General features: G+C 34.6%; 1 protein-coding gene across 3 annotated transcripts in view; it reads left to right on the top strand.

Moving 5' to 3' along the window:
- The window catches only part of Stk3 (serine/threonine kinase 3), a 369,078-nt gene that overhangs the window by 197,122 nt on the left and 148,692 nt on the right, over positions 1–23,264 (top strand). For all 3 annotated transcript variants that reach the window (XM_023699944.1, XM_023699946.1, XM_023699945.1), the window contains 2 exons: positions 9,936–10,073; positions 17,330–17,455. In XM_023699944.1, coding sequence (XP_023555712.1) covers positions 9,936–10,073; positions 17,330–17,455 — 264 coding nt within the window. The remainder of the gene's footprint in view (positions 1–9,935; positions 10,074–17,329; positions 17,456–23,264) is intronic.

Raw genomic sequence — 23,264 nt, 5'->3', positions numbered from 1 at the left:
TTTTTCAGAACCGGGGATTGAACTCAGACCCTTGCGCTTGCCAGGCAAGTGCTTATTCTACTGAGCCATCTCCCCAGCCCCTGTCCCTTATATTATATAAAGCCTACCTCCCTAGGGCAGGTACAGCTCTTACATCCTTAGGCCTAGCCAGAACTATGCAAACCAATCAGCATAGTGATGTAGTAGTTATACCCTTAATCCTAGCACCACACATTCTACATCCAGCCACCTGTAAAAAGTCCCTCTTTTTGCAGGGACATCTAGACACTAGCCTTAGCAATGCATATTCCCATTTAGTCATACACAGTTCTTAAAAATGTTTAATCATGAGTGAGGAGATAGCTCAGCGCCCTAAGCGCCTGCCTGGCAAGCACAAGGACCTGAGTTCAATCCCTGGTACTGCCTGCCTTGCTGATGTTGAAGCACTGGGTGTGCTGGACTGGCTCCGAAACTGGGTGTGGTAGCACATGCCTATAATCGTAGCACTGGGGAGGCTGAGACAGGAGGATCACTGCAAGTCTCAACTGTGTGTGTAGTGAGACCCTATATCAAATAATAAATAAATAAATTTAATCAAACCTTATGATTTGACAAAATGCATTTTCTAGACAGTATCCTAGGATAGCCCTAAACTCCTATGCTCAGCTGATCTTTGTACCTCATTCTCCCGAGTATGTGGGAGTATAGCCTTGTACTGAAATGTTTGGCATGTTAATTTCTTTATCAAATATATTTTTAATTGAAAATAGCATTTCTTTAAAACTTGGGAATATGTGACAGTGGAGGCTACCATCACTAGTGTTTGGTTCCATTGCCTTGATTGGTGCTGGGGCAAAAGTTTTACCTTTTATTGATATTGTAACTCTAGTGCAAAAATCAATTGAAAGAAAAAAGGAAAAGAATGTCTTAGTGTTACATGAAACTGTTTGTCCTAATGAATCCCTGAAATGACTTGGAGTCCATGAATGACACTGTGAGAGCCACAACTATAGAGAAAAGCTATTGAGAAACATTATGCTACTTCTTTAGTAATTTGAGTATTAATTTCACTGTTTTGTTATATTTGAATGACACCTATCTTATACTGTTTCATCCTAATTCTGCTGCTAACCTTTGGAAGTTAGCCAAGATACCACAGGCTCCAGGGCACAGTGGATGGGTGGATTTACTTCAGATGCCAACTATACTTCAGGATTGCCCAGATTACTCAAACAGTACTTCTGACTAATTAGCTATATATTCACCTATTCCCTCAATGTCCTTTAAGTTCAGTAATTCACTAGAATGACTAAAGAACTCAGGATAGCACCATACTTATGATTACAGCTTTAACATAAAGGATACAGATCAGAAGAACCAGCCAAATAGACTCACACAACAATGTCTGACAGAGCTTCTGTGCCTTCTTGTGAGAATACCTCACCTGACACATGAATATATTTACCAACCAGCAGGCTCCACTGAACCTCAGTGTACAGAATTTTTATTGGTATTTCCTTAAAAATAATCACAGTTCATGAAATTATTGATCATATGCTTGACCTCAGTCTTTAGGTTCCCTGTTTCAGAGGCTTTGCAGCTGGAAGTACTACTCCGTCAAGCATGTGATCCTTTTTTCCATGACCAACCCACTTTCCTGAAGCTATGGAGGGCCTTATCCAAAGTTACTATATTAGGATAGTAAAGACACTCCAAGGATGTTCCAGGAGGTTTGGAAACTCCTTGAAAAAAGCTTTCAAAGTACAGTGTATTTAGGAGAAAAACATTGTGTTGAATTTTTAGAGAAATTAGATAAAGAACATAGACTCCTACATTGCTGTTCTTGCATTTACCTCCTTGGTATTTGGAGTGAGGATATTGTAGTTAGTGTTAAAATAGCCATCTTAAGCCATGAGGTAACCTGGAAGGGGGAGAATATATCTTCATAGCACTGTAGCACTACTAGCCTTACCGTAACCATTTCTAGATAACAACTTCTGCTCTCTGACCTTGTCTCCTCTTCCCACCTTCAAATATCTGTCTTTGTTATGTTTCCTATTTTTGCTATAACAAATTACCACATATTTAATGTTTCTACAACACAAGTTTGTAGTCTTCGGGCTTTGTAGATTAGACATCCAGTACAGATCTTAGTGAGCTAAAATAGAGGTGTTGGCAGGGCTGCCAGTCTTTCTAGAGTCTCTAGGGAAGAATTTGCTTCTTTGTTCCTTCCTGCTTGTAGAGGCTGCCTACATTTCTTAACTTGTGACTCCATTATCTTCAGAGCAGCTGTATTTGAAGCATGCTTTAAAGCAGATCATTCTTCCATAGTCATATCTCTCTTTGACCTTCTTCTGCCTCCCCCTCCTACTTTTCGGGAACCTACCCATCCAGTCTTTTCATTCTTTCCCTTTCCTGTCTATCTACATTAATTTTTTTTAACTGTTTGCTGTTTCACCGTAGAACATTTACTTTTGCATGCATCCTTGAAGAATAAGCTTATACATCTAAGAACTTAAATTTTTTTTAATGTCATGTACTATTTAATTTACATTCACATTTTTCCCCCTTAGCAACATTGATTATTTGAAGGAGTGGGACCACTTTTTAAAATCTCTTCCTTTTTTTTGGAGGATCTTCCATAATCTATATTTGAATTAATGTAAACTATTCTGTATATTTTCTATAGCCTGGAAGTTAAATTTAGAGTAGGCTGAGGAGCATTCTATAATGATGGGAATGTTCTTTATTTGCGCTGCCCAGTATGATCACTACTTTCCACATGCTGCCAGGGTGCAAAGTGCACCTCTTCTCTGAATTCACCTTTTCAGTTGGCAAATTGGTCTTCTTCATTGATCACATCATTTAATGATTATGGAAGTTGTCTTAGTTATTTTTCTTTTGTTGTTGAGACAAAATACCCAAAGTTAAGGCAAAGAAAAGTTTATTTGGCTCACAGTTTGTAGAGCTTTCAGTCCGTAGTTGGGTGGCTCGCAAGTAGAGTGGTGTGGCAGACAGGCACTGTTGAGGAGAAACAGTTAATGGCGGGCAGTGTGTAGGAAAGCAAGATGACCACAGCACTCTCTATCCCTTTCTGTCTTATTCAGGCCACTTAGGGTGGGTAGCACATAGACTCTTAGTCCTAGTGCCCTTGGTCCTGGCATTGCACCATGAATTAATTCCAGCACCTAGACCAAAAGCCTCACCTATGACCTCATAAGACTTTGGGAAGACATATAGATGAAACCATAAGAGGAGTTGCGTGTTCTTACTCTGGTACTTTAACGTGTGCTTCCTATAGAATCCACGCTCTTGGAGAAAGCTCACTTTAGATTGGCATTCTTTTCAGAATCTCTATATTTTATATTTGTGTTTGAGGAAAGGGCAACTAAATTTAGGGCTGTATTAATGTTAACATTCAGAGGTCCTTATTCTCTTTTCTTCTCCTCCATCATCTTTCTAAGTCATAATTTAATACTTGTTTAGCTAGAATTTTACTTGTAGATTGCAAGGACAGAGTGCCAGAGTATTTTTATGTACAGAGTGGGACCCGATAAACATCTAATCTAACCTCTTCACTTATAAGAAAATAAAAAATAGCTGAAGCTATAAAATTTGAGGATGATTTAAAACCCAGACCTCTGACTCAGGTCCAGTATTGTCTTCATAGCATTGTATTTGTTTTTTTCTCAGTTTTAGTGGTATTCTAAAAATTATTACTAAATTTTTTTTCTTTTCATAAATTTAGTTTTAGTTGACTTTGTAGCTTACTACTTGTGTGTTCTGCTTATCAGGAAACAGCTGTATTTATTTAGTTTTATAAAGCTGTATTTGTAGTTTTATAAAGTGCTTTTTCATCTTTTATCTCAATTATTTGTTATAAAGATAACCTTTTGCTCATGTACCTGAGGTTCTTAAATAATGGATTGGATTTCTTTGTGACTCTACCATACCTATTGCTTCTGTACATTCACAAATCCAGTTGCCATAGCTTCAGACATATCTGTTGACTCATTCCCCTGAGATAATAAAGTTCAAACATTGTAGCTTCTCAATTTAAGCTCTTTTACATCTTCTGGACACTCTTAATTAAGAGTCCAAGGCATGAAATTCCAAGTATGAAGGTAATTAGTTGTTTTGAGCCACGTCTACTTCTTGGCTTCTTAAAATTACTTGCAATCAGGGAAATCCTTTTAAAAATGTAATCAGAGGTTCTGTGTGTAGTTAAGCAATACATTGTATAGAAACAAACACAGGATAATCATATAATTCATTGTACTAACATTCTTCAATCAAAATGGTGTTAGAGATAAGATAAATTATATAGCTGTAATGTGTGTTTGTGTGATCTGGTTGGTGCTAAGGGAGTGAATTGTTAGTCTAAAACTAGCCACTGATTGCCAAAGTTTTCTACAGTAAGAGGCTTATTACCTAATCAACTTGCACGCAACCTTGAAATTAAGTCTTAAAGAGCTCCTCTGTGATTCATAATTAGGGTAAATTAGTTGAACATGGTAAAGTGTGTAAAAATTTATCAGTCTGTTACTGGTTTTCTAACATTGAAAAAATGAAAATAAAGACATGTTGATTTTCTTAGAGGTATTTTGGTAGGTTATATATAAAGACATTTGTTTGAAGTGTATACCCATTGTTCAAGCTTGTTCAGTGCTTGTTTGAGTGTAGAATGTGACATTTAAGCTTCACTTTATGATGGTACTGAGTAAATAAGAGTTAAGAGTTAAGCTTTTTATCCTTGACTTTCTAATAGCTACTGCTGAGGTGAACCTTATATGCTAAGATTTAAGATTATCTGAAGATAAGACTGCAACTTAAATGGCTCAAAGTTCAAAGGAGAGCACTAGCGTCAAGGATATAAATCACTGAGTTGTTATCCACCAATTTGTAACAGAAGTGCAGAGGAACAACATTTATCTAGACGATCTAGTATCATTTACCTGCAGTTTGAGGTCAGCACGTATAGGGACTTATATAGGTCCTTTGAACTGTTTTGTAAAGTTGAGAGTTAAAATTTATTTTTATTCTGTAATTTGAAGTAGCAGGTGAATTTGTGTGTCTTTCCCAGCAGCTGCTGTTAACCCTATTTTGTCCATTCTCAAAGTTTTATTAGGTTCTAACTCAACTGTGAGTATGAGATTGTCATTTACAGACATTTTCTTGTTCTGACACTTCATTGTTTGCTGTTTGTTTCATGTATGTTCTTTCTTTTTTCCATAAGTTTACTATTTACTGTGTGGATCTGAGATGCATATGCTATTTTAAAACTTTATGTAATAGCAGGGCTTATAAAATCAGGTACTTAAAAAAAAATTGTCAGGAGAAGTAGCAATCTAATAGGTTAAAAGGAGTCCATGCAAAGGGAGAATATACATGCTCATTTCAGTTAGCCTAATAGCTGCAGATTGCTGCCTTATGGGAATGTGAGTTTGATACTCTCTAAACAAAATAATCCCATGGGTGCTACTGGCCTGGTCTTTCAGGTCACTTTTAAATTATGGCATCATTTGAACACAAAAAAAAATGGCATAATAGTAGCTGGACATGATAGTAAATACCTGTAATCCCAGCACTTGGGAGGCTGAAGCAGCATTGCTCCAAATTCACCACCAGCCTAGGCTACAAAGCAAGTTCAAGGCCAGCCTAAACTTCAGAGTGAAACCCTATCTCAAAAAGACAAACAAAGGCCATTTTATAAATACTTTTTGAGTTGAAAGATGCTTATTGCTTTTAATACAGGCTATCTTGGTTTTGAAGGACTGTCAAAATACTGTTTAACATGCTGCAATGGGATGTACATGAATGTTCTCATCTATTAAAGAATTTACCTTTTTTACATGATGATATAAAGAGATTAGCCTTTACTCTAGAATAAACAGACTTGAATATTGTGTCTTTATTCCTGGGCCCATGTAAAGTTTATTGGATCACCTTATAAATTAGAAACTGGTGATAATATGTTGTAGTAAGTAGCTGCTTATTCTGAGGATATTCAAAAGAATGATATATCTAGCTGTGGTGAGGCACACCTAAATACCAGCTACTAGGTTGGCTTAGCCAATAGGATTGAGAGTTCCAGGGCAGCTCTTGTAGCACGGAAACCTCATCTCAAACCAAATCAAAGAATCATATGAAACAGTGATACAGTGAAATGTTAGACTACTGAAATCCCTTACAGTTAAGGTGTCTGGGTTTTATTTCTTTAATTGTATTTCTTGAATATAATTTTTCATTTTTTTCTTCTCTACTCCTATCAAGCAATATTGTTAACATGTAATCTCAGTTCTTTGAAGCCTCTCTGGCTTCATCTATTTTATTCATATAGATAATGTCCTGATTTGAACTTTTTAAACTCATATTGGGATTTCTACACTGTGCTAGTCCCTGACTTTTATATATCCCATGTATAGCATATCTCTAGGTTTTTTTGGTTTTTGAGTTACACCTTGGTTCATAAAATATACTCTGATTAAAAGTAAGAACACACAACACTCCCCTTCCCACTAAAAAACTTGCAGTTGAATATTTTCTTGTAGGCTGTTTGGTGTAGAACTGTATATCCTCTCTTTTTCATGTTACATTTCTGAGCCTTTACAGTTTATACCTGCCTGCTCTCTACTTTTCTCGGGAGCCATGTTTCATTCCCTTTCTTTTATGCCAGGGCCAGGGATATGGCTCAGTAGAATAAGTGCTTCCCTGGCAAGCACAAGGGCCTGAGTTCAATCCCCAGTTCCACCAAAAAAAAAGAAAGAAAGAATTCTTTTATGCCATTTCTCTAATGGGAATGACCTTTCTTCTTCTTCTTCTTCTTCTTCTTCTTCTTCTTTTTTTTTTTTAACAGGTGAATTGACTGTGGACCTTTCTTCTTTATGCCCTATATAATTACTCTTTTACTGTTCTGTAGATACTTTACTCTTTAGGATTTATTACCGCACTACTTTTTTTTTTTAAAATTTATGTGTTTGGTACAGGGTCTTACTACACAGTTTAGACTCATAGTGATCCTCCTGTTTTCAGTCTCCCCAGCACTGGGATTATAGATGCGAGCCACCACACCTGGACCGGGTTGCTGGCTCAATGTACTCCAGGGGCGGGGCCTGCCAGGAATGTGGGACCAGGGATCGAACCAACCCTGGTCCCTCTGCTTGCCTAAGCAGGTGCTTAGTCTGCTGAGCTATTTTACTGGCCCCTGGCTTAGAAGTTTCTATGGACAGTGATTTTGTTTTCTGCTATGTCTTTTGGCTTTGTGTAACACTATACTTTTATGTAGTAGGCATTCAACAAATATTTCTGAACTTGATTGTTACTGTCTTTTCCCTCACTCATATTCTTTATATGGTAAAATGTAAGAAACATGAAGTTCACCATTTTACTATTTTTAAGTGCAGTACTGTGATATCAAGCATGTTCTGTGCATCAATCACTCCTACCCATCTCTAGGACCATTCATCTTCTCCCATTGTAACCCCATTTCCATTGAACTCTGACTTCCCATTCTCTTTCTCCCAGCTCCTTGCAACAGTATTTTTCTTTGTCTTCATGAATTTGACTACACTAGGTCCTCGTATAGGAGGAGTAATAAAATGTTTGTCTTTTTTGCCACTGGCTTATTTCACTTATGTCTTCAAGGTTCACCAATATTGTAGTAGCATAGGTCAATTTTTTTCTTTTCATGGCTTAATAGTATTTAACTGTACTCCGTATTTTGCATATCCATGCATCAGTGGACACATGGATTGATTCCACCATTTCATTATTGTGAGTATACTGCTATAACATCAGAATACAAATAAAATTCTCTTGGGTTATACACAGAAGTAGAATTATTGGATCATATGGAAATGCCACATTTATATAAGAATCACCGTACTATTTTTCTATAGTGACTGCCATTTACATCTGCAAAGCAACACAGAGGGGGTTCAGTTGTTCTACGTCCTTGCCAATATTTTGTTCTGTCCTTTCCTTTCTCTTCCCCTTCTTGTTCACCTCACCTCTCTTTTTCCCTTTTCCTTTCCTCATTTACTTTCTCCTTTCTTCCTTTTATTTTTGCCATTCTGTAGCACATGAAATGGTATATCTTTATGGTTTCAATTTATATTTTCCTAATGAACAGTGATGTTGAGTATCTTTTCATAACCTCATTGGCCATTTGTATACCTTCTTTTGAGAAATGTTTATTCAATTCCTCAGCCCATTTAATAGATGAGATCGTTTATGGTTTTGTTGTTCAGTTGTATGAGTTCTTTATGCTGTTAATTGCTTCTTACATGATTTGTAAGTATATTCTCCATCTATGGATCTGTGAATTTCCTGTCACAGGTGTTCTTTTGTTGTTTTTTTTTTAATGCATTTGTTACAGGGTCTCACTGTGCAGCTCGAACGCATAGTGATCCTTCTCTTTCAGCTTCCCTAGTGCTAGGATTACTACACCACCACACCCTGTCTTGGTGGCTGGCTTAGTGCACCCAGGGGCACTTCCTGCAAGGCATTTGGTGCTGGGAATCAGAACCCCCCAGCCCTTGTGCTTGTCTAAGCAGGCATATAGTCTGCTGAGCTATCTCGCTGACCCACAGTGTTTTTTAAAAAGTTAGGTTCTAAATGTAACTGTAGCTACTGTAGTTCTAAATGTAATTTGTACTATTACCACCTCTGTCTTATTTATGAATTAAGGAAAGTGGGCACAAATTAATGTACATTGAGAGAGAGGGAGAGCAAGAGAGGGATGGATGGAGGGAAGGAGGGAGAGAGAGAGAGAGCGAGAGAGCACACAAGCTACCAAAAGCCAAGTGAAAGACGGAGGAAACAGACATCTATCTTATAAAAAGTCAAAGAATTCTGAATCCTGAAAGGGAAGATGTTTGGGTGCTATACCTATGGATATATTTTTGAGAGCTCATGATTATAGCTTACATTAGGATTGCCCAAAAGCAATTTATCCCTCATCTCACCCATTATGTTGATTTACTACTTATTTATTGAACTGCAGTTAGCTATATGTTCTGAATCACTTTACTTTGTAAAATTTATGTCATTGCTGTTTGCCTCCTTTTTGTAATGTTATGAAGAAATAAAAATTATAATAGTATTTATTGAGTGATAACATTTCAGTTTTATTGTTTCATATCTTTTCGAAGAAAATGATGTTTTAATGATGGCATTTTATTATGATCTATTCTGGATGACCAGATGAGAAGTTAATTTGTTACATACAGTGATTTTCTAAGAGCATTAGGGATTAATTGTCTTGATTAAAAAATGGTGACTGGATAGCTAGAAGAGAAAGGTTGAATTGAAGCTTTTTAATAGCCTGTGAATGTTGAGCTATCTGAATGTATTGTAATTACTACTGAATCATTAGTACTAAGTTTTTACTAAAAACTAGAATGGTATATTATCTTTCAAACGTTCTCATTTGGAATCATGACTCCTATATTTAAGATGAAGAGTAAAAATCTTGTCTCCATCAATTATGACTTCAAATTGCAGTAGTAATTTCATTTGTGCTTAAGTACTTTGGATTGAAGATGCAAATTGGACTGCGAGTCCATCTTGAACAATAGTACTTACTTAATATTGAAATAGAATATAAATCTGGCTTTCAGTACCAAAACTTGGGAATGTGTCTGTTTAACTAGGAAATGTCTTTAGTGAAAGGGTCAGAAATGTAAAGTCTTCTTTGGAGACTGATAAAAAATAATACATGAAATACAGAATGATGTGCTCAATAAGCTACAATTCAAATAGAGGAAATTTAATGGGAAATGATTGTATTAATAGCAGATGGACTTACTTCCTGAATTGCAGTTTTACTGGAAATCCTAGAACAGCTTAAATTGTTTTGAGATTTAAAGTCTGATAAAAGATAGATAAAAAGATTTGTTTATTTGATTTGCTGTTGTGATTCTTACTGTGTCTTTTGGATGTTTCATTTGTACTAGGCTATTTTTATGATTCCCACAAATCCACCACCAACATTCAGGAAGCCCGAACTTTGGTCTGATGATTTTACTGATTTTGTTAAAAAGTGCTTAGTGAAGAATCCTGAACAGAGAGCTACTGCAACACAACTTTTACAGGTCAGTGCTTGCAAAAGGAAAAATATTTTTTTTTTTTTCATATCTTCTTGCTTTCTGACACTGACCATTGCTGCTTTGAGTTTCATAATTCACTAAAACTTTAAACCTTCCAAAGAATTATGGATTGAGAAAACAATATATATGCACCACTCTTCTTTATGTTCTTTCTGTCATTTTCTGTTTCTCAGTCCAGTCTTCTTTTCCCATTTTTTTCTTCTCTCTTTGTTCTTGACTCATTTCCTCTAATACTGTTTTGAAACAAAATTTCCGAAGAATTCTCAGAAATGAGTTCTTATCTCTATAGTTGTTATTACTTTGGTTTTTCCATGTGTCCCTTCTGTCAGATTTTCTCCCTGGACTTTTTGCTATACTACAGGATGTAAATACAAGATCCCTGAACTTCATAAAGGATTGTTACATGTTACAAATGTCTGGAAGATTATCTAGTATCCTTGCTGTGAGCAGACTTTGTATCCAGCATGTCAGGAAGTTTTTTTGTTTTTGTCTTTGTTTGCTTTTTTTTTAAAGTCTGTCTTGAAATTCAATGCAGAAAGAAGTAATTTAATAGGATAATAAATATTTATGAAACTTTTCTCAACAGAATTCTCACAACTGAACTAATACAAGCATATCTCACATTAACAAATTTGATATTTATAAAATGTTTCTTTAAAGAAATGACAAAAGAATTCATAATGCTTTTGTAAAATAACTTTTCAACATAACAATAAAAATGATTTTTTGAGTTTGGAAACGATTCATAAATATATTGCTTTTTTATGAAAATTTAACTTTATATTGTTTCCATAGAAGCTAATTTTAGCAATATCTGTTTAATATTATATTCTTTGTATTCATTGACCCAGCTACATTTCTAGGAATTGTTTACAGAAAAACTTAACTGTGTGTGAAATAATAGATATGAAGAAATGACTCTAGACCATTATAATAGCAAGAGATTACAGAAAGCTTAGAAACAATATTTCTCAAGACATTGGAAAGCATCTAAGGTCAATCAAGGAGAGTAGGTGGAAAATACATCTACACACATAGATGTATATATACATATATCAGGGCTTATACAGTATTATGTTCAAAAAATTAAGAGACTATCTTCCACAGTAAGTAACTGAAAAATTAAAAAAAACAAGAATGGGATGGAAACTTTTTATTGAATGTTCTTTATGAGATTTGAGTTTTGCATTACACACAAGAATCACTTTTCAGAAGCAATAATTAGTGGTTATGATGTTAAAAATTTATGTTGTATGTATTTTTACAATAAAAATTGATTTTAAAATATAATGATATTCCAGTGGAATATTAATTGCATAAATTAAGGGCCTTAATATCTGAATTGTTTATATTAATATCTAAGTTATTCAATCCAAAGGAAAACACATAGGGCCGGCCCAATAGCTCAGCGGACTACAGCACCTGCGTAGGCAGGTTCAGGGACCAAGGTGCAATCCCTAGCACTACAAGGCCTGCTGGCCCTGCCCCCAGGGTGCACTGAGACTTCGAATGAGACTGGACATGGTCGTGCATGCCTGTCATCCCAGCGCTTGGGAGGCTGAAACAGAAGGATCACTATGAGTCCGATCTATGTAGTGAGACTCTGTAGATCCTGTACTAAATATATTTTTAAAAAGGAAAGAAACACACATACACACACACACACACACACACATACATGTGCATACACATACACGAAATAATTAAGATCCTTTGAGATTAAGTTGAAATCTTAGCTTTTAAAAGATGAGACAATTGTAATCATAGATATATTAAAAGATAAGGTTCAATTTCAGTCCAGTAGCCCTAGAGTTCCTGATTTGGTTAGGATCCATGTATTTTTTGAAGACAGAACATGGAAGTCAGAATATTAGGGAAACTGAGACTTACTGTCATTTGAACAGTCTGTGGGACTGGATGGAACAGGTAGTATCTCTGAACTTTTACAGTATTTGATTTACCCTACTTTTACCAGTAGAGGTGAGGTATAGAAGAAATTACCTCCCTTTCTGACCCTCTAATATAATTGCCTTTAAATACCTCCTTTATATACTTAAATTCAGAACCAGCATAATTGAAAATTTGTTGTTTAACTTTTTTTAAAAAATTTTTTTCTGATGTTCCTTTTCTTAATGTTCCAAGGCAATTTCTTGTACTATTTCCAGGAGGGTTATGTTAGCTATTCTTTTAGGTTAGATTTGTAGTGGAAAGTTCTTTTAGTTTTCCTTCATCTGAGAATGTCATGACTTCCCCTCCTTTCTTGATAGATATTTATATTAGAGTCAGTATCTTGGGTTGACAGTTCTTTTTCTTACAATACTGAAAATGTCATGCCACTTCTTTTGAGTGCCATAATTTCTTAGGAGAAATCTGCTGTTACTTGGATTGTATTATCTGTTCCTTTTCTCAAGATTTGTTTATCTTTGATTTTCAGATATTATGGTGTGTCTAGTATAATATTTTTTACAATAAAACTTTTATACCAAATATGAATCTCTCTGGGTTTATTTTGTTGGAGATTTGTTTAGCTTTTAAAATCTGTAGGTTTATATCTCTTGTTAAATTAGAAAAGTTTTCAGCCAAATTTTTTGAAGTATCTTGCCAGCCCTACTTTCTTTTTCTTTTACTCCAATGACATAAATTTTTGAACTTTTGTTTTATCTCTATTGGTTCCTGAGGCCTGAGTCTTTTCTTTTTATTGTTTATACTGTTCAGTTTGTCTTTTTTTTTTTTTTTTAAAATCTTCCAACTCACTGATTCTTTTATTTATCTCCCCTTTGCTCTTAAGCTTGTCCAGCAGGTTTTTAAATTTCAGTTACTGCATTTTTTGAGTTCTAAACTTTTTGCTTCTTGTCCACTATCATCACTTCTGTTCAACATAGTACTTGAAATGCCAGAACAATCAGGCAAGAGAAAGAAATAAGGGGGATACATATAGGAAAGAAAGAATCCTAATTATTGTTTGTAATGACATGATACTCTACATAAAAGACCCGAAGTACTCCACTGAATAAAACTCTTCCACAACATAGCAGGATAAAAGATCAGCATAGAAAAATCATTAACATTTGTGTGCTCCAATAATGAACTCAATGAGAAGAAAATCATAAAAACAACACTATTCCCAGTAGCTTCAAAATAAAATGAAATACCTCGGAATCAACTAACAAGGAAGTGAGAGATCTCTATAAAGAAAATTAGAACTCTGAAAAAGGAGATTGAAGAGCATATTAGAAAATGGAAAGGTGTCCCCTGCTCCTTGATAGGCAGAACCAATATTGTCAAAATGACCATATACTCAGAACTGTTAGACAGATTAATTGCATTCCCAATCAAAATAAGAGCAGCAGGGCCAGCAAGATAGCTCAGTAGAGTAAATGCCTGCCTGGAAAAATAACAGCAGCATATTTTACAGATCTAGAAAAAATAATCCCAAAATTTATATATAACCAAAAGAGACCCAGAGTGACAAAAGCAATCTTGGGCAACAAGAAGAAAGCAGGAGGGTTTACAATATCTGATGTCAAATTATCTTTTTTTAAACTAAGGCATACCAGATTTGTTTGCTCATTGCTTTAGAATTCTTATCAAATAATTTTAGTATCTCTGTCATCTTCTTGTTAGGGTCTGTTGATTGGCTTTTCCTCCATTTAAGTTGTAATTTTCCTAGTTTTGGTATGATGAGAAACAGTTGAAATCTGTACAGTGTATTATGTTACAAGGCTCTGGATCCCCTCTCTCCCTCCTTCCCCATTCTTTCTGTCCTTTCTTTCTCTGTTTTTCCCCTTCTTTCCTTCCTTTCTTTCTCCCTCTTTCTTTTGTACTTGGGATAGTACACATTGTCTCACACACACTAGGAGACCAGTCTAACACTTAGCTACACCCACAACCCGTTATTTAAATGTTTGATTATAACAAACCTGTCTTACGCTACTCCAGTGAAAGTAGAGGGTTGCCATTTTATTCATGCTAGCTGAAGTTAGAAGACCATTTTCTGTACTTGGGCTGCTTTGAATTGCAGGGTGAGTGAGGCCTTGTTACTGTTTGATGTGGATGCAAAGTCAGGTTTTCCTAATGTCTTCAACTGGTACTACATTGGGTGAGAGGTGGCCTCATAATAGCTGATTGGTGGTGACAATTTCGATCCTTCACTCACCTGCTTGTGACCCCATTCCAAGAAGGAGAATGGAGCTCCTTATTATTTCCTGATAAGGTTGTAAATATGAGCTCCCATGTGCCACTTTCCTCTTGGGATGGGTACTTTTTATAGTATGTTTTATAGATGAGAGCCCTAGCTTGGTATTCCATCTTATTTGATGCCATCTCAGTAGTAAACCTAGACAGCTTCATGAAGCTGGCAGTTCAGGTTCTTCACTTGGCATTTGGAGTCATACTTTTTTTCTGTGATGTTTGGAGTAGAATGATTATTGTATGAAATTTTCTAGTTCTTTTCCTTGAAAAGCAGGCCCTTTTAAAGTTTGTACTAGCTTCTGTAGTACCCAGTCGGGGATAAGTCAAGTAAAAACAAAACACATGGAAGGCACAGCCATATCTTGAACTCCACCATCTCTAGCCACTCTTTTGCCTTCTATTCATATTTCAGACTGTTTGTAGGTTGTTCAGATATAAGAGTGAACACAACAAAATTATTTTCTTTTGAACATGCCCATGAAGTTAACAAGGTATGTAATTCTCTTGGTCCCCAGTTGGTCTATTGTTGATCTTCCACGTCTGTTAAAGCTAGTTGTATATCCCTTATCTGAAATGCTTGGGGCCGGAAGGGTTTCAGATTTCAGAATGTTTTAGGATTTTTGGAATATTTGCATAGACCATAGACTACCAGTTGAACTTCCCTAGTCTGAAAATCAGAATTCTAAAATGTTTCAAAATCTGAAACTTTTTTAGTGTCATACTGGCTAAGTCTTCTACCTATTCCACTTTGATCATGTTATTGATGATTATTTTTGTTTGACTAATATTTCATTGCCACTAAATTCTCCTTTGCCATCAGATTCTCCATTTCCTCTTTTTCTGGCAACTACTTTTTAAAACCGAGCTTATTAATAATTTATACCTGTATATATTTACTTTCCCCCACTCATTTCCCCCACTCATTTCATTTCTGAACTGTACTATAAGATTATTTAGTAAAGGCTTTTTACATTATGCTTTTTCTCCTATAATTAAAATATAGGCATCTTATCCTAAGCATTTATTATCTTTACCTCACTGTTGCCTGTATTGAAACTCACAGAACTCGATTTCTCTAAGTGACATTCCTGTCTTGGACAGGATAAGTGTTTCTGCTGTATTCAGCATACATCCTCCATGTTGTGTCTTTATTCATATGCTTCATCCTAAACAACCTATTCCTTCTTTATGAGGCACTGTGACTACCGTATCCATTCTTCTGTTTGTTTATTTTTTTGTTTGGCAGGTGGTAGTGGTACTGGAAATTGAACCCAGGACTTCACACATGCTAAGTTTACAGCCTAACACTGAAATATACCTTTGGTATAGTCTTCTGTCTGTACATCTCTTTAACGTGTAGGTTGTACCAGACGAATGTAACGTTTGTCATACAGTAATTTTAAAATATATATTTATCTTTTATTCCTTATGTTAGATTGTAAATTTGTTAAGGGTGAAGAACATAACTTCTTTGTGGGTTTTTTCCCCCTTTGTTTTGTTTTGATTTTGACTTTTTTTTTCCAGTACTGTTTCTCAAAAGGTTTCAGAGTAGGAGAGGGTTACCTTGCATCTTGCTCTGCTAGTATGTCTAGAACTGTCTTTGTGGTTGTATCACAAGTACCACTCTTCCAACTTAGCACAAAAAGAAGAAATCATGGATGGATGCAGAATGTTTTACAGCCAAGACTAGGAAATAAAACAATACTTGAACTCACATTCCACTGGTGAGAACTTAGTCATTTAATCACAACCAGCTGAAAGGGAAGCTGAGAAATGTAGGATCTGGCCGAACAGCTATAGGTCTGGCCACAACTTAATTTTGGTGAATGCCCAGGAGTCTCAATCACTGATTTGTTAATGGGACTTAATTTATCTGTTTTACTGTTTCTGTAACTATTTACCAGACTCTGGCAAAATTCTTAACCCAGTTTCTATAAATGTTTACTCTTTTACAGCTTCTAAATGTCTATAATTTCATCAACATGTTTTTTCTGGATGTATATTTTTCTGTGCTGTTGATCTTTATTAAAATAAATATGTTGCTTTTACCTGAAAAGCTTACTGGCATATAATTATGAAAAATAAATTTTGAAGCTGCATTGGTGCCTCAAAATAAATTTGTCTATACTAAATTACATTTATAACTTGCTCCTCTATTTTCTCTCATGCTTTTCTCTCCCAGCAAAAATTCAAGTCTATTTGTATGATTTTCTTTTATCACAGTTTATAATAATAATATTATAGAGAACTTAGCCATTTTAGTTAGAATGGTATAAAAAAGTGACAAGTTGTTTTCAAATATAGTATGAAACTAAGGCACTAGTTATCTGAAAATATTTTTCTGTCTTTATTTGAAATAAGTTATTTGAGACACAACAAAATAGAAGGTATATAAAGGAACTAATAAAATTAGTTGCCTTGAAAAAAAAAAAAAGGCAGGCTAGATAGCTCAGCAGATTAAAGCACCTGCCTAGGCAGATGCAAGGACTGAGGTTCAATCCCGGTCGTTCTGTGCTGGCCCCACCTCCTGGGTGCCCTGAGACAGTGATTGAGACTGGGTATGGTGGCACACACCTATAATCCCAGGACTATAAAACAGGAGTATCACTACGAGTCCGATCTGTGTAATGAAACCCTGTAAACCCTGTACTAAATACATAAAAAACAAAAGAAAAAATTAGTTGCCTTCCTTTTGACCACTGATCTTTAGTTGTCAGTTTATAAAGATTAAATTCTGTATCCATGGCAAAATACATTATTTTTATTTGTAATATAATTACCACTTTTTTTAGTGTGTAATATAATTAGCACTGTTTTTAAAAAATCTATTATTTTCACTACCTAGTGTATACTTCCTTTATATAGTTGTATGTTTAAGGTAATGTAGTATTATTAACAGAGTTATATTTTTATGTGTTAGGTTTTCTAAAGCAGCCAGTGCATTCTGTTTTCTTAACCAAACTGGTTAGCATTTACTGTTGCTTTTGTACTTGTTACCTGTAATTCAGAAAAATCTTTTGACTTTGTACCGTTGATTTTACTTTTTTTAGCATCCTTTTATCAAGAATGCAAAACCTGTATCAATATTAAGAGACTTAATCACAGAAGCTATGGAGATCAAAGCTAAAAGACATGAAGAACAGCAGCGAGAATTAGAAGAGGAAGAAGAAAATTCGGTTTGTAATTCTCAAAAAGTCAATTTTTTATCTTGGTCTTTTAAAAAAATTTTGTTTTGATAAAATATATTAATAGTACTTTTTATTACACAAATAAGGTATGTTTCTTCATTAAATCTCTAAAAATATATATTGCTTGTGAAAATAATTGTTACTTTTTCCTAATGTCTGAAGAACTTGTGATTAGTGAGGAGCAAACATGATGATGAAAACATGTAATCTTAACACTTGAGAGGCTGAGGTAGGCGGGTCAGTTGAGCTAGGAGTTCAAGACCAGCCTGGGGAACATAGTGAGACAAGGAATGGGAGTGGGAGTTAATGATGAGTGATATCTTTTTGAACTTTTTTTAACTGGTCACCAACTATGCTATGAAAAATGACAAAATAACAACGCTTAATGACTATATGGAGAAATTGGAGCTTTTGTTCCTTCTTAGGGGAGTGTAAAATGGTACAACATTTTTGGAAAACATTTTAATGGTATCCTGAAAATTTACACATAAATTTAGAATGTGATTCACCAATTCCATTCTTGGATACATACAGATGGTACTCAGTTTATGATGATTCAACCTAATGATTTTTTTACCTTTACTACAGTAGAAAAAAGTACCAATAGTTCGTCTAGCTTTTCACTGTCAGTATAATACTCATTGAATTATCTATGATATAATAAAGTATTATAAAATTCTCTGTGATTTTTGCCTACCTATCAGTTAATATAAATGTTTCAGGCACTTGAAAACTAGGCAAAACTGAGCTGTGAGATTCAGTTGGTTCAGTGTGTTAAAAGCCTACATTTATACTGAGAATATTTAGTTGATATATTTTGAAGGAAGGACTGTGAAAATGTTTTGGACATATTTAAAAATTATGTTTTTATTCTTTGAATAAGTATTTGTTTTGTCCTATGGAGTAAAGCTATTATTTCTAAGTAAGAATATTGTGTTGTTTGTTATTTTTAACTGAAATTATAAGAAAAAAATTAAAGTCTTAGCAGAGTCACACAATGAACAGTATTCATACACTTTGGACCACATTCTTAGACAGCAGCTTTCATCTTGATATTGTTTCATGATTTGTTGTTCTCAATATCGAATACATGTATACATACACGAGCTTGAATGAGAACAATGAAATATCTGGAATAGCTCTGAAGTACCTGTGTCTATAGTAGAAGAGACTATCGTATAATGCCTTTCATTTAAAAAGCAGACTTTTAAGTCAGTAGTCATTTTTTCTCAGGATTATTTAACCACATTGAAACCTCAAAAGTTTACAGAGTTTATACTGTTCATTATTTAGAGATTCTTTTGCAAATTTACCTAAATTGGATTCATATGGAGTTATCATAGTTTAGTATCAGAATGTCCCAAGAACTCTCATGTGTTTAGAGGTGGGGCTTTTGGATAGTTATTAGATCATAGGGCGGGGAGTCGGTATTTATTAGTGGATTGATCCATTTATTGAGTTCATAATTAAACATGCTGTGAGAAGGATGGGACATAGTAGAAAAGGTGAGGTATGTCACAGGAGAGGTACCTTGGAGGACATTATCTCCTTGCCTTTTCTCCCTGTTCCTGGCTTCCATGGGTTCAGCAGCTTTCCTTCACCAACAGCTTCTACCACACTGTGTTTGCCTTGGAGCCAGATTACCATGGACTAGTGTCCTAAAGCTGTATATCAAATGAAACTTCCCTTCATTTATGGTGTGGATATTAGTTGTCTTGTCCTAGCAAAAGAAAAGTGGCTAATGCAATAATTTTAAAATAAAGTAGCAAATTTATTATAGGACCAAACATTAGAAAATCAATTTATGTCTTTAAATATCATAATTTGGACAGACTTACACTTTGACTAAGTCAGCACAAAATTTGACATAAAAATGAAAGGTATAAAGGGATTTTCTTGTTCTCTTTTATATTATTCTGATTTATCTGTAGCATTCAGGATGTAATCATGCAATTTGGTAATTTATTATGTTATAAGCAGCATTCACTCTCATGTAATATCTAATTAGCTGGTGATTTTTAGGACAATGTTAATTTTCTAGCATACTATATTAAGATGCTATACAGGCATTTGAATGTTTAAATAATTTACACAGTAAAAGGGTTAGTCCTTGCTGTTTTCAATAAAATAACAAGGCAAACACCCTACACATGGCACAATGTGTGATTATTTAATAGTGGAATGGATGTTCTTAAATCAACTTTATATGATAAGGCACAGAATGCACCATTGACATGCAGTAGTTTTTAAAGTAGATTAAAAGATTGATCAAGAGTTTATAGGACTTGCTTCGTCACTGTAGCTCAGACATTTCCTATATGGATCACAGTGTTAAGTGAAATACAGGGAGTCAGATGCCTGTAGAATCTTAAATGAAATGCTAAACAAAACCTAGAACACTTCTTAATGTTAGGTTGTATGAGACCCTTTCACTTTTATGCATGTACCAGGCCTTTTAGTTTTACTTTTTTTTGTTTGTTTGTTTTAGTTTTACTTTTATATAAAGCAAGACGTTATTTATCTTCATATTAAGTTGGTAATAACTCAGAAAAGAGTTTTGCTTGTTGTTTTTAAGACTACCTGAGAGCTTCTATATTTGGAAAAGAAATGGGAACTTTCTGTTGACTCCTTTATGGTCTACACTTTAAACTTTACAGGTTGTGGTTTTTAATGGCTGAAGAATAACATTTCTCTTTTAAATTTGATTTCTTGACTCAATTCTCTGCTTGGTGTGGGTAGAAACATTAGGTGCCACTCCATGTCCTCTACAGATAGAGCCTGCCAGATGAATATTTCTCAAAACCTTTCCCCTTTTCTCTTACTTCTATTGAATAGGAACTTCAAATCAGTCTATTCTTCAAGAGCCTTTTGAATTAGATAAAGAACAGAACATAGCAGAATCAACCCAAGTCAGTCCAGAAACTTCTGATGTACTAGCTTGTTAAAGAAGATGTAGAATTGTTGAAGAGCAGAACAGACTGCTGATTCTACTTCCAAATGTCTCTTAGATCCATGGGCAAGTTGCTTAAGCTGTCTTCAGTTTCCTTATCTGTAAATAGAATTGTTATGGAGATACAGTTGAAATTTTAAAATATATATCTTAGCATGGGAGGCATGTTTTGCACATAGTATATGCTAAGTGTAGCTTTTGTTTCTATTAATAGTGCTATGTTACTTTAACATTTTGACAAGGTATTTCAGATTTTGGTTTCTGTGATGGCACTTGTTGCTTCTGCTTATATTGCTGTCTATTAAAACAATGACACTGATTACACTTGAACCAGTATAAACTCAAAATTTCTTATTAAGCATTTATTTTCATTAAAAAATATTTTAGTGCATATTTGTAGTACACAGTGATCACAGTCCTCATAGGGAGTTGGTACATGTATATAACACGTACTCTTTTTTTTATCACCTTCCCTATTTCTCCCTCCCCACTTTGTCCATCTTTTGGTCCCTTACCCATTTGCAAAAGATCTGTTTCCTTATTTCTTATTATCTGTATTTTATTTTGCTCTTGATTTATATTATGGGTTTTTCATATAAGAGAAACCATGCAGTATTTAAGCTACTTAATCTGATTTATTTTACTTAAAATTATGGTCAAGATATATCAATTTTCCTATAGGTGATTCAAGTTTATTGATTGGTAGACCTATAGGCCACTTGCAAGATTTAGCTGTTGTGAATTGTACTGCTATAAACATAGGTATGCATGTATCTCTGTAATATAACGTCTTTAACACTTTGGGGAAAATACCTAGAGGGGGAAATGGGGTCAAATTGAATTTCTAGTTTGGGTTTGTGAGAAATCTCTCTACTGATGTCCATTGTGGTTGTACTAGTTTACATTACACTAACAATGCACAAATGGTATGTTTCCCCCAAGCAGTGTCATCAGCACTTGTTCTTTGATTTCTTACTGATGCCATTATTTTATGCAATAAGATGGAATCTCAGTGTTGTTTTAATTTGCATTTCTCTAATGGCCAGAGATGGTGAACGTTTTTTCATTTATTTTTTGACCATTTGTATTTCTTCTTTTTAGAAGTGTCTGTTCATTTCAGTTGCCCATTAGGTTTCTTTTTTTTTTTTTTTTAATGGGGGGCAGGGTGGTGGTGGTAATTTCTTTGAGTTCTTAATGTATTCTCAGTGTGCTTTGTGTGAGAAACAGCTGGCAACGTTTTTATCATTCTGTAAGTTACTTCTTCACTCTATTGTTGGTTGTTTCCTTTGCTATGCAGAAGCTTTTTAACTTGGCATGATTCCATTTGTTGATTCTTAATATGATTTGTGAAATTGGTGTTCTGTTCAGAAAGTCCTTGCCTGTGCCTATGTCTTTAATAGCTTTCCCTGTTTTATCTTTCAGCAGATTAGGTATTATTGCTTTAACATCTAGTTCTTTTATCCATTTTAATTTACTGTATGTTGAAAGATGGAGTTCTGGATTCAGTCTTCTGCATGTGGATAGCCATTGTCCTAGCAATATTTGTTAAAGATGCTGTCTTTCCTCCAGCATAAGTTTTTGGCTCCTTGGTCAAAATAAGGTAAATTGTTGTATTTCTCCTATGGTGGTAAACCTATAAGAGTTATCAATAACAAACAACTGGTGGCAGCATGTATGCTATAGGTTCACCACAACTATTCTGATGATCCACGTGCCTGTTTTTATGCTCATACCATGCTGTTTTATCACTGTAGCTTAGTAGTATATCTTGAAATTCTTTTAAGCATTTAAAAACAAAACTTAAATAACCAAATACGTTTGGAAGAATTAATGTAACTTCAACTGAAAAAATACTTTAAGAAAATTTATTTCCAATCCTTTACTTCTTAGACTTAGTAGCAAGTATTTATATTTGTGATAAATTATTGATAACAAATTAAAATCTGTTAAAAGATTTTTGATTGCTTGTTATTGCTTATTTTTCTGGGTAATTACATTATACCATAAAAAATTCCTCCTTGGTGTTTGCATTACGACTAGGTAACTATAGTTCATAAACATAATGAATTATGACGTTACTTTTTTGTGATTTCTGAAACTAATACTTGTCACAGTTTTTACTATTTCTGTTAGTTTTCTATGTACTGATCAGTAATTTATTTTCAAACTATATATTCCCATACTCTCTGATGAACTATAAACTCCTTTAAGTCCAAACACCAGTTATTAATATTGTACTTTTTCTTGGCTTACTCTGTTCCTAGCCACCTATCATCCTCTAATCTGAAACTGCTCTTTGGGAGTCTCGGTAGCTGACATCTTCAGATTTCCCTTCAGCATATTCCTGAGAACTTAATTTTTTCTCTTCAGTAATAGATCTTCAACTTGCTGGCTTTTGTGTTTGGCTTATTTTGAGGATCATATCTCCTGATTTTCTGACATTAGTGTTTTCTAGACTTTGTATAACCATGTTTCTGTTTCACCTTTAACTATCACTGATTCTAAAATTCTAGTTTGGAAATAGTTCCCTTCCAGTTTTGAAAAGCCTTGCTCTATTTCACTGCTTAGCAGTACTACTGATGTGAAGACAGATGCCATTCTGATTCCTAATCCTCTGAAAATTAGGATCTTCATATCCTCCCTGCTATTTAGATCTTTCATGATAGTATGCCTTAGTGTTGATCTTTTTTTATTTTTTTTTAATTTTATTGATAAACAGCAATGAGACAGTTTCAAATCAAATCGGAAGTACAGTTTCAACAAATAACACACTGCATATATTCTTCTTAGTGGTTAATTGCTGTACAAGATGCAGACTTGAGATCCTATTTACAAACACCATTAGAA

Source organism: Octodon degus, unplaced genomic scaffold (assembly GCF_000260255.1).
Source record: "Octodon degus isolate 3935 unplaced genomic scaffold, OctDeg1.0 scaffold00118, whole genome shotgun sequence".
Lineage (NCBI taxonomy): Eukaryota > Metazoa > Chordata > Mammalia > Rodentia > Octodontidae > Octodon > Octodon degus.
The sequence above is the reverse complement of the archived record's forward strand: the minus strand, read 5'-3'. Positions and strand labels throughout refer to the sequence as shown.